Below are 15410 nucleotides of genomic sequence, written 5' to 3'. Positions count from 1 at the left end.
GGCGCTCGGATGTGTATGCGTTCAGCTGCGCCTGCAGCAATGCGCAGCCATGGCCAAGACGTGCGCCAACTTAACCCCCCCCCCTTGCCCGTCGCGCATGCTTGATTACGTTATCGCAAGCTCGCTCCCCTCCTCCTTTTCGCCTTTGCTTGCGCGGGAAGGCGGCACTCAAGAAGCCACTACCTCTCTTGTCTCACCGCCGCACACTTTCACTCGCATCTAAAGCACAAAGTGCGCGGGACGCAATGATGCATCTCCACTTTAGTGTTCGCTCTTGTCGCGCTGCACGCGATTTGAGAGGTGCGTTTGCAAGCAGCCGTTTGTAATTCAACCATTTGACCATCTGCATCGACAGAAGTTTCCATTTATTGGGCAGTTTTAGTTGGGCATCCGCAACCAACCACGTACGCAGAGCGCGAGGTTGTGTGTGCATAGCGAAGTGCGCAAGCACGATACGGCAGTAGTTGGCCAGATGCAGCTTTTGAAAAGCTGCGAATGCACGCAGGATACCGTGCATGCTCCTGCGTACTGCGCTTGCGCACTGATGCCTCCGCAGGTTTGCTGTGTACTCAGAGCTGCTGCGGGCACCCAACTAAAGCTGTCTATTGTCTTGCCATCCCCTTGCAACGGAAGTGAAATTTCGTTATGCAGTATTGAAGTTTGTTATATCGAGGTTTAACTGTTTAAGAACTGTTCAAATTTTTTATTGTGCCCTGGTTCATGGGCTGAAGAGGTGCAGTCATATTTGCAGGAAGGAAAAGGGCTCAGTGGATTCCAACTCGCCGTCTCCCTCATGCACCGAGCAGTTATCTGTGAGGTGGAGAACATGTCTATTGGTAAATTCAAGCCTTCGGTCTAGCTTTCTCAGGCACTGCTTAAACAGCTTACCTGTCATCCATGCCTTTTGTTGTTATAGGAATTATATGTGTGCTATGTAATTATGGTATATATTTATACATTATACTAATATATTATATTGCAGTTGTATTCTGTATAAAGTCCAAGTGCGATAAGATTGCGGCCATCTGCCGTGAGTTGTGGGTGCGAGGTCAAGTGGGTGACGGTGAGCGTAAACAATGGTAGCTTGCTCTCGCTTGCGCGAAGGGTGGAGCAGAGATGTGCATGACCTAGGAGAAGAGGGGGGTAGGTTAGCGTGCTTCTCCTCTTCTACTTCGGCCACGGCTGTGTGCGGCCTATCTTAGAGGTAATCTGCGGTGGGCAACCCAAGATAGCTGATGGCTTTGTGCGCGTTGTGTTCTAGTGAACGTAGTTTGTGTTGAAATGAGAGGCAGCAGGAAGGGCTTTTCGCTTGCCACTGCTGCCGCTCTTCTTCGTGTCAGTGTCTCAATAGCAGCAAATGTTCGTGATCAAGTGCGATGCGTTCACGTTGCCTGTGCACATGAGACATCATCGTTGGTAATTTAGCTAGTAAGTGAAGGTTTACACAAGTTCGTACGGGCGATAAAACTACGATCCTTAATAATTCGAATAGTTGTCTAATAATTTGCTATTGTCAGTGCAAAGACTTACTGCTGTGTTCAATGTAGTGCAACAGTGTCCTGTTCAAATTTGCAATGACCTAAACCTCCGGTGGTAGTCTTCGCTGACCTTTTCTTGTTTTTTCATAATTATAGCCATACTTTCAGCAGAAAACTGAACTGTTAATTTCATGTTTTAGTTTCTGTTTCACCAACATTGTTAAATCAAAACTGCAGAGTACAATTGCCTTGATGAATCATATATATATATATATTATATGGCTTTTAATGGAACTAAGGTAGGGAAACAAATTAAGTTCAGCCCGTCATGAATTTCGTTAAATTGGGGATTTTATCTCATTGTTTGACTATTTTGCACCTGTTTCTATGTCAGTGTCAAAATAGTGGTGTTCATGTGCAATTGTTGTTCACACCTGCCCTGCATTTACTATCTAATGAACAAAGAAATGTTTCGTCCACACTGCCGGCACAGTGCAGTATCCAGATGGTTCTCTAGCCTTTTGTCCCATTGTATCTAGCTGATAGTGTGCTCCTGTCTTCAGCCCATGTGGCTTGTTATTTTAGCTGTTGCACTCAGACTGAAGATACAAATAAAAATGAAGAAAAAAGAAGAAAACCAGCCTGCTTTGCTCTCTAACGGTTTAGAACTGCAGTTGCTGTCTGCATTTTCGGTATTTCCTTTCAGTTTTTTTGTTTGGCCATTCTTCCAAGAATGATGGTGTGTACTCAGTGTCGCCAAGTGCTCTGCTCACACATTTGTTCATTAGTCAAGATAGTGGTTACCTGGTAGTAGTTATCTTCTTCTAATCGGAGGTCAAAAGTTTCTGTATGTCAAATAGAATGTGGCACTGATATTGTGTGGATACCTATGCTGTCATTTGTTTATTATATGTATATTTTTTTAATGTGGAAGTTAACAATTTTTCAATGGAAATGGTGGCATGATCCTTACTCAGTGAGTGATGTTCTAGTGTAGCTGCAGTCTTAGTATGTTTGCTTGCACTTGCAAGAATTTCATACTTGCCACCTTTACCACATGGGTAATAGTATTTGTTTTTTGCAATTATACAGATGCTGAAAGTGCATTCATGTCGCTTCCATTGTTGTCCTATCTCGCTATCGAAGGTGCACATGTGGCTTGCGAGCAGAGTGCTAGAGGGTCTCTAGAGACATGGAGTGTATTTGGTTGCAAGAATGACAAAGTGGGCTAAATGGCAATACTACTACGTTTAATTGCCTCGTGGTGGAGCCACGACATACTGCCTTACTGCCTTCTGCTGCTGGCGCGAGCATTGTATGCGCGCGCACTATAAGCACACCAGCGTTCCAGCTGAGCTGATGTGTATACGCGCTGCTGGAACAGGCAGTCAAGTAAAGCAGGGTGTCTACCAACCGGGAAAACCGGGAATTCTCAGGGAATTTGAACAGTCTGGAAAAACTCAGGGAAAACTCAGGGAATTGACCACTTGCAGAAGTACGACTGCGCATGCGCCAAGACCGGCCGCGGGGTGGCGCTTCGTGAGCGCCGTCTCCATGGTTGGAAAGCAAACTGCGCTGCTCGGGCGTGACACGCCGGCCAACTGAGTCGCTTTCGGTAGCACGAGCTATTATTATGAAAATGGAAATAGTAATGTCTTCAGATTTCCGCCCGCGAAGGTTAAAAGTGGAGAAATTTGTGGACGGCAGCGGTGAAGCGGTCGAACCCGGACGGCACGCCATGGCAACTAACAGTGCATTCTAGGATCTGTGGCTTATGCAGGCGACTTCTATTCCCTTGTCATTTCCTGCCAGTTCTGCAACGCTGAACAGAAGGCCAGCGACGTGCTGGCAGGGCTCGCTGAGGCTGTAAAATATAAAGAATGCAGTTTTCCTTCGCGCTCGTCACTGAGTGACCCTGAGTATATGCGAGTACGATTAAGCGATTTGTGAAAAACGGCGCAAGCAGATGCGGCCAGTCTATGTACGTCATGTCATTTGTGAGACTGCGCTCGTCTTCTTTTTTTCCGCACATGTCAGTTGTGTTGCGCTCTCTTCCAACATGACTTCGAACCAATTCGTCAAACTATCTGCCTTGATGAGTATTCGCGAGTGAGCGGGAGCGTACTGGCCTGTGGACGCACACGCTGCCCATATTTAAGCTAATGTAACATATAATAAAATAGGTTGGCGTGAGCTTTGAGGCCTTAGCGCTCGCAAAAACAGACTGAATAACCTACCGCGTACATATAGCGCATTCGAAATTTGGGATACGACTTCGTAAACCACAAGCATGCAACACAGCAGTTTGGCGAAACAGCACGAGATGAATATCAAATTTGCAAGCTAGAACGTGTACATCTGTTGCTCCATGCAACAACTAAGAGTTCGGGGAATGCGACAGGCATAAAGCACTCATCCGGCCACGCATTCACAGTGCTCTCCGGCAATGTCGCGAATGGCTTTTGTGAACCATGCTGTAACCACGTAGATGCCCGATTTCATGGATGGCGTGTACGTAGCTCCTATGAGGCCAAGTGGAAGGTCCACGGTGTTTCAGTTCAGTTTTATGTGCTTAACTTAACCCTATTTTTTAAAGCCCATCGGCGGTGTGCCTGACAAACGGACGAAGTGTTGGCATGAAGATAACCCCACGCATTGTCGCTCATTATCCAGTGCTCTGAGAAGTCAGCTGTCCGTCCCATTTGCAAAAACGGCAAGAGAATGAAGTCCTCTTCAATCATATTTAAGGCAGGTCATATATGGCAACTACCAAAGAATGTCGACGCTTTCACAAAACGTGAAAGAAGCTCTGCAAACACAACGTCGCCACTCGATGCTGCCGTACCAAAGCAAGGCTGGAGCCGGGATGTTTTCCAACCAAGCGGCGAGGCGCAAGCTTCCCGTTTTTCGCGCTAGGTGGCGCTCCGACTTCTGCAAGTGGTCAATTTGTGCTTCTATCAGGGAAAATTAGCTGTAACTTTATTAAAAGGGAACGAAAGTCGTGTGAATGCTGGCTCCAGTAACAGAGGTATCGCAACGAATCGTCATTGACGCCGTGTCGTCGGCACGGCCAGAATAGTTAACGACCGATTTTCTAGACGCCCGATTTTTCGGACATGCCCGATAATTTGCACGGTTTTGCGGCACCACCACGTACTCCATATAGTCAGTGTATATTGCCCTGACTGCAGGTCTGAAATGGCATTAATCAAAGCCGCCACCGCCGCTATTTTGATTATCTCGCCGCCTCGAACCGGCACTCTCGCAGGCAGATCCGCTGGCAGCCGTAACCACCACCGCGGCAACGTTAGGCCTAGCTGCTTCTATGTTCGCTATTAAGCTTCTTGCCGTGCGGTGCCGTGTTTTTCATTGAAAGAATTCGTCGCTATCACCAATGGCACCGACTCCGCCTTTGTAATCCTCGCAATTGGCTTTGAAGCTCGCAGAGCACATCGCGTTGCGTAATGCCAGTCTCCGAAAGTTAGCTTCGCCTCAGTACACTAGTGTTAGGCGGTGAAGCATAACAAGCGTGGGAAGGGGGCAATTGTCACGGGACACAGTATGTATTCCTTAATTACACATGCGTGCACCCCGTCTCCTGTCACAGTACAAGCTCTGATATGCCTAATAAGCGTACTGGCAGGCCTTCAGAGCTTTTTCAGACGTGCCTGTGGTAATTTTAGCCCTTAAAGGCAGTTAAAGACATGCATTAATTTTTTTCAGACTGCCCTTTTTTTCAATTTTTTTTTTGCGGCCCCTCGGAAGTCCGAAAAATCAAATGTTGACTGTACAACTGACCAAGAGGATGCTTGAGATGATCCATGTGGTGAAAGCGTGGTAGAAGGAGGATGAGAACAGAAAGGACCGACGCACTGAGGAATTAACGGGAAAGGAAGGGTGCCGCCGCCTTTTTGAAGGAGCTTGAGCTAAAAAAACTAAGTGTTGGCTGACGCTGAGACACAGGTGTCCCTCATCCAAACCAAAATAAATTGTTTAAGCAGTGAAACCCAACAATGAGATGTGTACAGGCTGAGAGTATGTCAGGACAGTTGAGGTTGACTTCCCAGCTGCTGAGAGAGAACCTTAGTTGTGACAAAGTTCAGGACCTCATACAGATGAGCTTGCTATCAGTTGATAGAAATAGCTGATATTAAAAATATTTACTTATGTATGCATATCCTTTTCATTCGTATTTTAAAATGTTCGACTCAATTCGGAATGGGCTTTACCATTTCTTTCGCTGTGCATTTTAGTAACACCTTCCTTCTGTTTTCTTTTTAAATAAAATAGATATTACTCCTTACTATTCGAACTGGATTAAGTCATTTTTTTGTTTCAGCATGCTTACTAGAGAGTGACAGCATCGGGCAACGTGGTGTCAGCCTGTCTTGACATAAAACAAAGTTCTGGCTCATTCAGGGAATTTCGCAAAGATGCTCAGGGAAAACTGGAAAACTCAGGGAATTTGGAAATTTCAACTTGGTAGACACCCTGGTAAAGCTAACATTATGTAAAATTTCACTTAGTGCTAACGCCGACAGTTTTCTGCCGGTCTCGTCTCGTGCACCATCGACGTTCGACGACTGCGGTGCCACTGGCGATGCTCGTCATGCCAGCGCTGTGAGACGCCTGGTAGCTGCCAGGGCACTGTTGTTTCTGCCCAGCAGGAGTTGCCTTGCTTGCTGCATCGTTTTAACATGTCATCCACATGTATAGTTAGAACACTGCCCGAGGAATTCATGCTGAACCACAAACTTTGCTACCTTTCTCAGGGCTTGACCCTTCGGACAAAACTGCAAAATTTTCTTCTTGTGTAACGTAAAGCTGGACAATTCGATATTCAAGCAAAACTATTACAGATGCGATTGCCCTGTCGTGTCGTAGAAATGTGGGGCGCAGTGGCTTGAATTGACAAAACCTCAACAGGGTATGAACTTGGCCGATTTGGTAATTCAGAGTAAACTTGCAAATGCACTCTAAAAATGCGACATAGGCAAAAGCTTTTGTTGCACTTGTTTTTGTACCATGTCCTGTTCATAATGCACTTTTGCAAGCTTGTTTGCCACCTGTAGGAAAATTTTTTTTTTTGCTCTTGATCTCTTCATACTCATTTTTGCACGACTTGTTAGTTTGTTTGGTGTGCCTGATTGTGTTCTATGTAGGATATCTGCAGCATAACCTCTGTGTGTCCCGCAAAGCATATCGAATTTAATTGTGTGCGTTTGATAGTGCAACTTGGGCAGAATTCGATAGCTATCTCTGGGGGGACGGGGAGTTGTGGCCAGCAGGCCTCAGCCATGCCTAGGGAGCCCTTCATCTGCTGCTCCTAAAATAGCTCTGAGGCTGGGACACTTAAGAGAAAACAGTAAATCAATTTAGGTCAATAAAGCGCTTTCAAAACTATTTTTGCCAGTTTTGTTGTAAGAGGTTCATTATTAGAAAAGAAAGCGAAGGCTAAACTGCGGTCTTTAAAACTTTGGACCCATATTCAAGTGCCAGTATGTCTTGGCATCACAGATTTCAAAGTATTTTTGTTTTTAATATTTAGGCCATTGTGGCACAGCAAAAATTTTTGAAACTTGCGAAGTTCAGTCTTTGGCTTATTTAAATACAATGAAGTCCATCTTGTAGTCCAAAAAGTGAACTAGGCCTGAGGGCACATCTAATTCATGATGTCGCAGCGGACTAGTAGGTAACTTCAAGTCCCATCGCCACCCGCCTTTTGCCTTTGTATTATTATTTTGCTTACCAAGCTCCCTCTCATGTAAAGATACCTTTTTTGATATTGCAGAAAGTAATTTACTAATACAACTCAAACTATTCCTCCTTAGGCTCCCTTCAAGTTCCAGAACCCATAAGGTACACTAAAGTGGTATGTGCTGTTAGGAGGTAGCCAAGTAGTGCATACCCAAATACAGAGGAAGGAGTGTTCCCTTTAATGTTTGCTTGGTATTTGGTGATATTTGTTGCATAAAGTAGTTAGTGTACCTGCTTTTGGGAACAGATGTTTTTATTACATCTATATTTTCACGAAATTGCTGGAAATTAAGAAAAAAAAATGAAGCATCAAGTTTATAATTGCGTAATCTAGCAGTAAAAAAAAAACAGAGAAAGGCTATGACAATTCTGTAAATTGCTTCTATTTGAATATTTAAAGCTTACAAGTGAACAAAAATGAGATATGTGCTACTGTAATATGTACTACAGATCCCGGAGGAGAGCTTCTGCACCACTGACATAAATAACGTCAAAATTTGAAGTAACGTGTTAATTAAAAACGATTACAACTTTCTGTGGCAACAGCAGCTAAAGCTACACACACACGCACTCGCACCTGCGAAGGTTCTGCTTTTGTGTTGCTACGCCAAGTAGTGTCAATGTTTTGCTGGGGTTTCACAGGACCAGGAAAGTCAGACATGGATACCAGAAAGGCAAAAAACTGAGAATAGCAAGAAACGAAAATTTGTTTCCTAAGCATGCTTTTTATTTGTTATGAAATAGATCTTTAACAAAAAAAAAATCAAAAGAATAATTCGTGGGGTTTGTCTTATGCCAAGTCGCTTCCAGTTGCTTACATTGGCGGACTACATGCAGAAGCGCAGAGAAAAAATGCCTGCTTTGGCTGCGTATCTCTCACTGCACTGCCGCAGAAAGTTGTCACCAAGTGCAGTATGTCGCATCTCCCTGTATTTTACACCGTAACATATGTCGTTTATGAAATTGTGTAGATTTCTAAATTCATAAATGAAAGTTCAAAACTTTGTTAAGTGAAAGATCACAAATTCGTAATGCTGCCTCAAAAGCAGATGTTGCAGTTCAGTAAACTCCATCTGTTATAGCATCTGAAATGAACAAATATGATACATAGGCTTACAGCTTGTGTGAAATTGTTACAATGCTTCCAAGTATTTTCTAGAAGTCCTGCTCATAAAGTAGCAATATAGTTCAAAGCTACACTCTGACAAAGTTCAAGTCCTGGGAGGCTTATCTTGTACCCTAAAAAAAAATAATTGTCATATATCTTGTGTGTGTTCACTTTCTTTAACGCTGCATAAACATACAACATAGTTTCTAAGCATGATTAACATGCGCAAATGAGCATGGCATCGCATTCTTGACAGGAAAGTCGCGAGTGCCAAGTGGTAAAGAAAAAATGCACACAAGGTAGATGACAATTATCGTTTGGTGACAAGATGAGTCCTAAAGGGTGTAAACATTTTTTATGCGTAATCCCCAAATTTTGTCTCATTGGTTCAATTTTTCAGAATTGTGATACCTTGCTTCATTGCTTAGTTAGAGTTGTAAGCTTGATGCTTCAGTGTTTCTTTTATATGCAACAGTTTTTGCAAAAGAATTGTTGGCCCAGTTCAGAAATCTACTCCATGCATCGTTGGCAGATAGATTGTAACTCTTTATTTTTAATGAAGCAAACCTCATCAAATTCGTCACAGTGGTTGCCAAGTGAAACGACTTCCTCATTGCCATGTATTTAAATAGGAAGGCTTTTTCTATTAAGGTTTTGAGAATTGAAAAATTTTCAGAAACCATGGTTCTGCTGAGAGTTACTGATCATTTGGTGGGCCTTTGATGTCCCACACTGAAATGAGTGCAAGCTTTGTTGCGGCCAAGTCAATCAGAAATGCAGGAATGTTTTCCCACACGTTTCTATTTTGTCTTTTAGTTCATTTTTCATTGTTCCAGGTGGATCCCGACTACACGGAAGCGTCTTTCTCAATCAGCCAGTACCCACTCTCGGCAGCACTCACTTGTTCAAAGCTGTGCTCTGCCTTTGAAGAGGCCTGGGGAGTGCACTGATCGCACCACCCACAACTGACTTTTGTCTACGGTCACTCACGAACTATCTCTGGGTAGTGGGTGGCAGGAGGCGCATTCATACAGAGTGGAAGAAATCAAGTGAAAAAAGACAAGATTTTTGTCACGGACTCTTACAGACTCGGAAACCCTTGCAGCTTTCAGTACATGGGCTCTTGGAGTCATGTGGGAACGCTCAGTAAAGCTTGCATTATTTTTTACTTGAATGTTGTGTTTTTCATTAGTCGTGGCATAGTGTAAAAGGTGTTGTGTCTGCAGGGTTGTGTGCAAAGCAGACCGTGGGCTGTGCTTTGTAATGTCCCATTTTATTCCTTTCATTCTTTGTCATTGGCTTGGACATGACTCGCACACTGCCGTAATCCATTGGATTGGCCACTCAGTGCATCGTATAGCAAGAAAATAAGGCTGGAAAACGGACTGGAACGTTACGAAATGCAGGCTCAGAGAAGCAAAACAGTGAATTTCTCGTCATAAATGCAACCCCTACTAAATTATTACCAGGGACTTAATACTGAAAACGTAATGACGAATAGTTATGTCCTGCAAAGGTTTGTCAATAATGTGCACTGGAAGGACAATAAGCGGTAGGAATCTGTGGTGAAGTATAGTGTTTGTTTAGTTATGTTTCCATAAAGATCACATTGCAGTGAAGTAACTGCACTGTCTTTCTTCACATGCCTTCAACAGTCCAATTAACATGTTTAGAAGCTGGGTTGTAAGCATTAGAAGTATATTTAAAATCCTCTTGGCAAGTGTGTATAAGATGGAGGCACAATTGGCAACATGCAGCTCGTTTACAAATTACAGAATGTATAGTGCGAACAGGGTGCGCAAGTTGACACAGAAGTCGAAGACGCAGCACTATTAACGACTAATAGTTAATTGCACATGGTCAGTACACATATACCTTGGTAGAACAAGAAGCTAGAAATGGGGAGAAAAAAGGCTAGATCACATCGATTACATACAAGCTAAGCCATCTGCGTCACAAGCCACTACCAAGAAAGGAACAAGATTTTTTTTTGACAAGGAAATGCAAGTATTTTAGCGTCTGTGATGTCTCTAGTCAGCTAAGCTGCATTGTTGACCAGCATTTGTACTCTGTTAAATGGAGGCTTACAACTGCAGTGCATGCAGTGTGTGGCAGGGTGACCAGTCGTTACCTGTTTCCTAACATTGTTGCAGTGTTCCTGCAAGCAGTTGTTGAGGCATCTGCCTGTCCGTCCAATACATTCTTTTCTTGCATGATAAAGGAATAGAGTAAACTACTACTTCCATGCATAAAATGATCAAGTTGTGGTGCTTCCTAGCAGAGAGACATTGCTTCTATGTGAAAGTGTTTACTTTTGCGCATGCACTAAAAAGTTTGAGAGGATCTGATGGCATGACAACGGCTGTTGTCATTATACCTTTTCAGAATCGTCTTTGTGCTGGCATCATACATTTGTCGTCATGCATTTGTTTGTGATGTTGTTGCAGTCATTTCGTCATCATCCGATTCTCGTCATATGCTTGTCATTATACCATCATCGTCACACCTTCGTCATTCCATCGTAATTGCGCTCTCATAATTCTATCATGATTGTGATGCCATTTTCATGCCATCGTTGTCATACTGCTGCCTTGGCGGTTCCATCGTCATCATTCTGACTTCACGTCGTGGTGTTTTCGTCAGGTAATGCTTAAACATTTGCACTACATGTGTAACTGTCCTACACGTTTTTAATCCACTAGTAAATTATGCTTCCCTTTACTAGTTTAGAATGAGTTTGATGTGTATGATAGAATGGGCTTCTTTCCTCTGGGATCAACAACACACATGTTGGTTTGAAAAATTAAGCTTGAAGTCCAAAAATCTAATGGATCCTATAATGAACTCTCTATATGTCAGGGCATGCAGTTGGAGGGCCCCACGAAAAACTGAACAGACCACAAGCATAGAAGCATTGTCGCATTGTAATACATAACACCAAATACAGTAGAACAGCGTTGGTACATGTTTTAGGGGACTGAGAAAAAAAAAAAGAATGTACGGATTTGGAAAAACTAACAGCCGATAATGCTTGCAGGAGCACTAAATACGAGGCAAAAAAGTGGCTGTCACACAAAAATTTATTTACAGTTGATTATAGAAAGCCAGAAGACTTGAAAACATACTAACGTAAAGGCTGTTATCACAGCCTGGTGGTTAGATTGAATGTTACTTTCTACTTCAAGCTCAGGATTACTAAATCAAGCTGATGATTTCCTTTCATTTTGCACTTGTGTCGAATATTCAGTAATGACCTCTTTTTGAAGACTTGCCACCCCTTTTTCAGTTTCTGCTTGGCCGTGCATACTGACGTAACCACGCCAAGATTACAGCAGTGGATGAACACATGGTAGCGAGGTGACTTCCTGTGCCGTGCCTCTGTACATGTCCTCTTCGCTTTCATTGTTGCAAGCCATGTTGAGGTCAGCGATTGGTGACCATCTTAGCACTGTGATGGGGATCCTACTGCTCCGCACAGTGAGTGTTGCAGCGTAACCTTTTCCAGCAAATACATGCTGCGGTCAATGTGTAGGGGCCGACAACGGATGATACAAGCAACAAACGGGAAGCCCACACACAGGACACCATGTGATCTAAACAGTACTGATGTTTCAGAGTGCAACTCCTGGAAAAACATAACTGGGAACTCGTCAACGATGTGCTACTCTAATCAACGTATATAAATATTTTCACCATAGTACCTAATCCTTTCAAGTGAGTGCACAGAATTCTATTTTGGTGAGCAAGAAACAGGTCGCTCCTGAAAGGTGTCACGCAGGAATCGGTACAAGTGTCTGTTTTCTGTAAAATTGTTAATTGCCCCATGAAGTGAATGTCACACAGCTAAGACTTTTATCAAGTTCTAGAAACGGGTTAGTGATCAGACCAACTTCACGCCCACTGTGCGAGGGGTTGTCAGTGGCGCCATTCACACATTGAAATACGAGGCGAATTAGAAAGTGTTTGTCCCTATTTTTCATTAGCCAAAATAATGTACGTACAGTTAATTCCAAATATACACACTATTCTATGTACCTTGCACTACTTTTCCACGTAGTCCCCACACCGGTTCAGATATTTGTCCCATCCCAGCACTAAATTTGAGATGCCCCTGTGCCATGTTGTCGTCAGTCGACAACGCATGTGGCCTTCCCAAACACTCATTGTCATACGAGCCTTCATGACCTTTGCGAACTCACTATACCACCACCTCGCACTTCTCAAAGCGAGACACCTTTCCCCATATGTGGCCAGCATTTCCTTGTGGATTTCAATGGGTTCGTCCCTTGCTCTATAGAAAATGAATCACACTTCGTTACTTGTATCTGTGAGCTTGTGAAGCACAACCGCAATCTTCAACAATAGCGCAGAGCTACCGGCAGATAAGGCCGGGCCAGTCCAAGAAAGGTCCACTGTTGGGAATGGATATGTTTACTTCTCATATAGAGCCATAATTTGGCTAAAAAATATAGGCGCGAAGACTTTCTGATTTGCTCTCGTAGTTCATGTGGGAGTGAGTAAAATGTGTTTAAAGTTAAAGCATAGTACCTCATATGAGTTAGAAAGGTAGTAGTTTTAGCTAGCTGGGTTTTCCATAATTTTAAGTGGGGCAGCACGAAGCAAGACAGATACACAGAAAAGGATGAGGACAAGCGCATACCGCCAACTGAAATTTTATTGTTTGGTACAGAAGTTTTTATTGAAAACATAAGAAAAAAACGAAAATGTGACGTAAAACAGAGGTACCATCATCACCCACTGTTTGTGCTAACATTGTCTAGAAATGCCAACTCCCTTTACGATAAGGCCAGGGATGGCTTACTTACTTTGTCCATTGGCATCCTTCACGTGCCATGCTAGCTGCTTCGACAATGATGTGCATGCGGTTATCCGTGTGCATAGAAAATGCTCTTATTTGCTCGAATGCGGTGGCCATTTTGACCTATCAGGGGGGGCTAATGGCCGGTTTGGAATAAAAACAGATTGGAATAGTTTTAGGTTATACTGGCCTAGCTTGCCATCAGGATCAGTTACACCTGTCTAAAATCATGCACATTGTGTTTGATTGTAGCCTAGCAAAGTCTCGTATTTCGGCTGCGCACATTTTAGCTTTGATTCAGAGAGTTGCTTTGTGTTTTGCCTTGCAGACTTTCATTGTGAACCCCTGTGAGTATGAAATGGAAATTGCTGCTGCACCTTGTTGGTTGTGTAAAGGATTGGGCCTCTTTTGCAGGTTGTCATTACCATTAAAACAATCCCGTACTAGTGCTTTTGACATGTGCACAACAATGCACAGGCAATGTGCTGGAAGCTTGTACATCTCACGAACTGACCTAGTTAAATTCTGGAGTTTTACCAAAACCACAATCTTATTATGAAGCACGCCGTAGTAGGAGACTGCAAATTATTTTGACCTTCTGTAGTTCTCATTATGCGACGTAATACTAAGCATATGCACGTTCTTGTATTTCGTTTCCACCGAAATGGGGCTTTCTTGGCCAAGTTCGAACCTGGGACCTCGACCACAGCAGCACCACCTCATAGCCATTAAGCTGCTGCAGTGGTTACATAAGATAATCAAATTGTACCTTGTGTGCGGGTTGTTGATGCAAGGTACAAAGCATTGCCTGCCATCATGGCTTTGCACTCCAAAGAATTCTTGAAATTGATGTCGCACTGTTCAAGCGAGCATTGGACATGAAGCATTGAAATTGCCAGTTTTGACAATGCAGACCATGTGCTTTAAAATATTGACCTTTGTCAAACTGCCAGTATCATGTCCGTCGTGCCCATTGTCCATGTGTGCTGTATAGAGCACACACTGGGTGGTAACCTTCTGGTAGCTCACTGAGGATCAACTGACTTGAATGTTTTACTACATTTGCCATGGACTGTGCTGTACTGAGAGCCAGGACTATGTAAAAGGCAGAAATGAAGACTGCCTGATGTGAAATTTTTTATTATTGTCATCAGAATAGCACGAAAGAAATGTGCCACCAAGAATAAATGCTCCCTTCATGTGCTCATGTCTTAAAGGCAGTAGTAAAGACCATGCAACACTTTCTCACTCTCCTTGGTATGCTATTGCTGCATGCAAATAGGTTGGAAAGAAACAGCAGGGGTTTTGTAACATGTACATTGTGCTTTTAGTGTGAAGGGCATTCATAAGGGACTAAATGCAATTTTGTAATGTTTGTGCAACCTTTGTAGTCTTGTAACAGAAAGTAGCACAAAAGAAAATCGCGAGAGAGTACACACAGATGTATAAATTGCTTATTTTGCGCTGTTTACCGTTACAAGTATGTCCAACACTAGGCCATGAAAAAGCATGAACAAGCCTTGTATCCTTTACCAGATAGAGAAAGGGATGCCATTTTGAGTAGATCTGCCGACTCCGATATTAATTTTGAACATTATATTTTCTCTAGTCTGTTTAGCCGAGATTCTGGCTTTTCCCATTCTGTGACAGTTAACGTTAGCAGCATTGCGCAATATGGCAGCAGTAATGAAATAAAATTTGAACAGTACGGGATCATACATGCAAAATTTGGCCACTTCATGAAGGTATATTAAAATGTGAGGTTAACTGTACATGTTGGCTGTGGCTCGTGCACATTTCATGTGAACTCGTGCTACCGGAAGGTTTCCGCGTCTTGAGGATCTGTATTGTGTGTTCCAATTGCGAACCAATAATGGTGCCATGCAGTTGAAGTGTCACCCTGATGTGTACTTAAGATGAATAGGAGCCCCTGCATCATGAACTTGCGCTGCTTGGCCAAGGATAGGCAGGCCACATACTAATAGAAGTTCCTGGAGGTGCACGGGCCCAGTGTGCCCCCCATGGCTGCACCACTGCCTCCCAGCCTGTATGTGAGCACCTTCTGCGTCTTCAGCGGCTGTTCCTGCATTGAATTCCTCCCTCATAGATATGTTTCGGCTCTCTTAAGCATGAAATGTTTTTACTTCCCGTTGTCGGCGACCTTGAGCCAAAAGCCAGATACGGTATCAGGGCGCTCAAGCAAGAACATCTGGGCATGTTTCGACTACAAAACGAGGTCACCCAGGCA

General features: G+C 43.4%; 1 protein-coding gene across 1 annotated transcript in view; it reads left to right on the top strand.

The window, feature by feature from the left end:
* The window catches only part of LOC135917629 (ribosomal RNA small subunit methyltransferase NEP1), a 33962-nt gene extending 24445 nt beyond the window's left edge, over window positions 1-9517 (top strand). The window contains exon 6 of the mRNA XM_065451201.1: window positions 9180-9517. Within this exon, the coding sequence (XP_065307273.1) occupies window positions 9180-9293 (114 nt within the window). The 3' untranslated portion in view covers window positions 9294-9517. The remainder of the gene's footprint in view (window positions 1-9179) is intronic.
* The last annotated feature ends 5893 nt before the right edge of the window (window positions 9518-15410 follow it).

The sequence above is a fragment of the Dermacentor albipictus genome, chromosome 2 (genome assembly GCF_038994185.2).
Source record: "Dermacentor albipictus isolate Rhodes 1998 colony chromosome 2, USDA_Dalb.pri_finalv2, whole genome shotgun sequence".
NCBI lineage: Eukaryota > Metazoa > Arthropoda > Arachnida > Ixodida > Ixodidae > Dermacentor > Dermacentor albipictus.
Note: the sequence above shows the minus strand (reverse complement) of the source record. Positions and strands in the feature narration are given on the sequence as shown.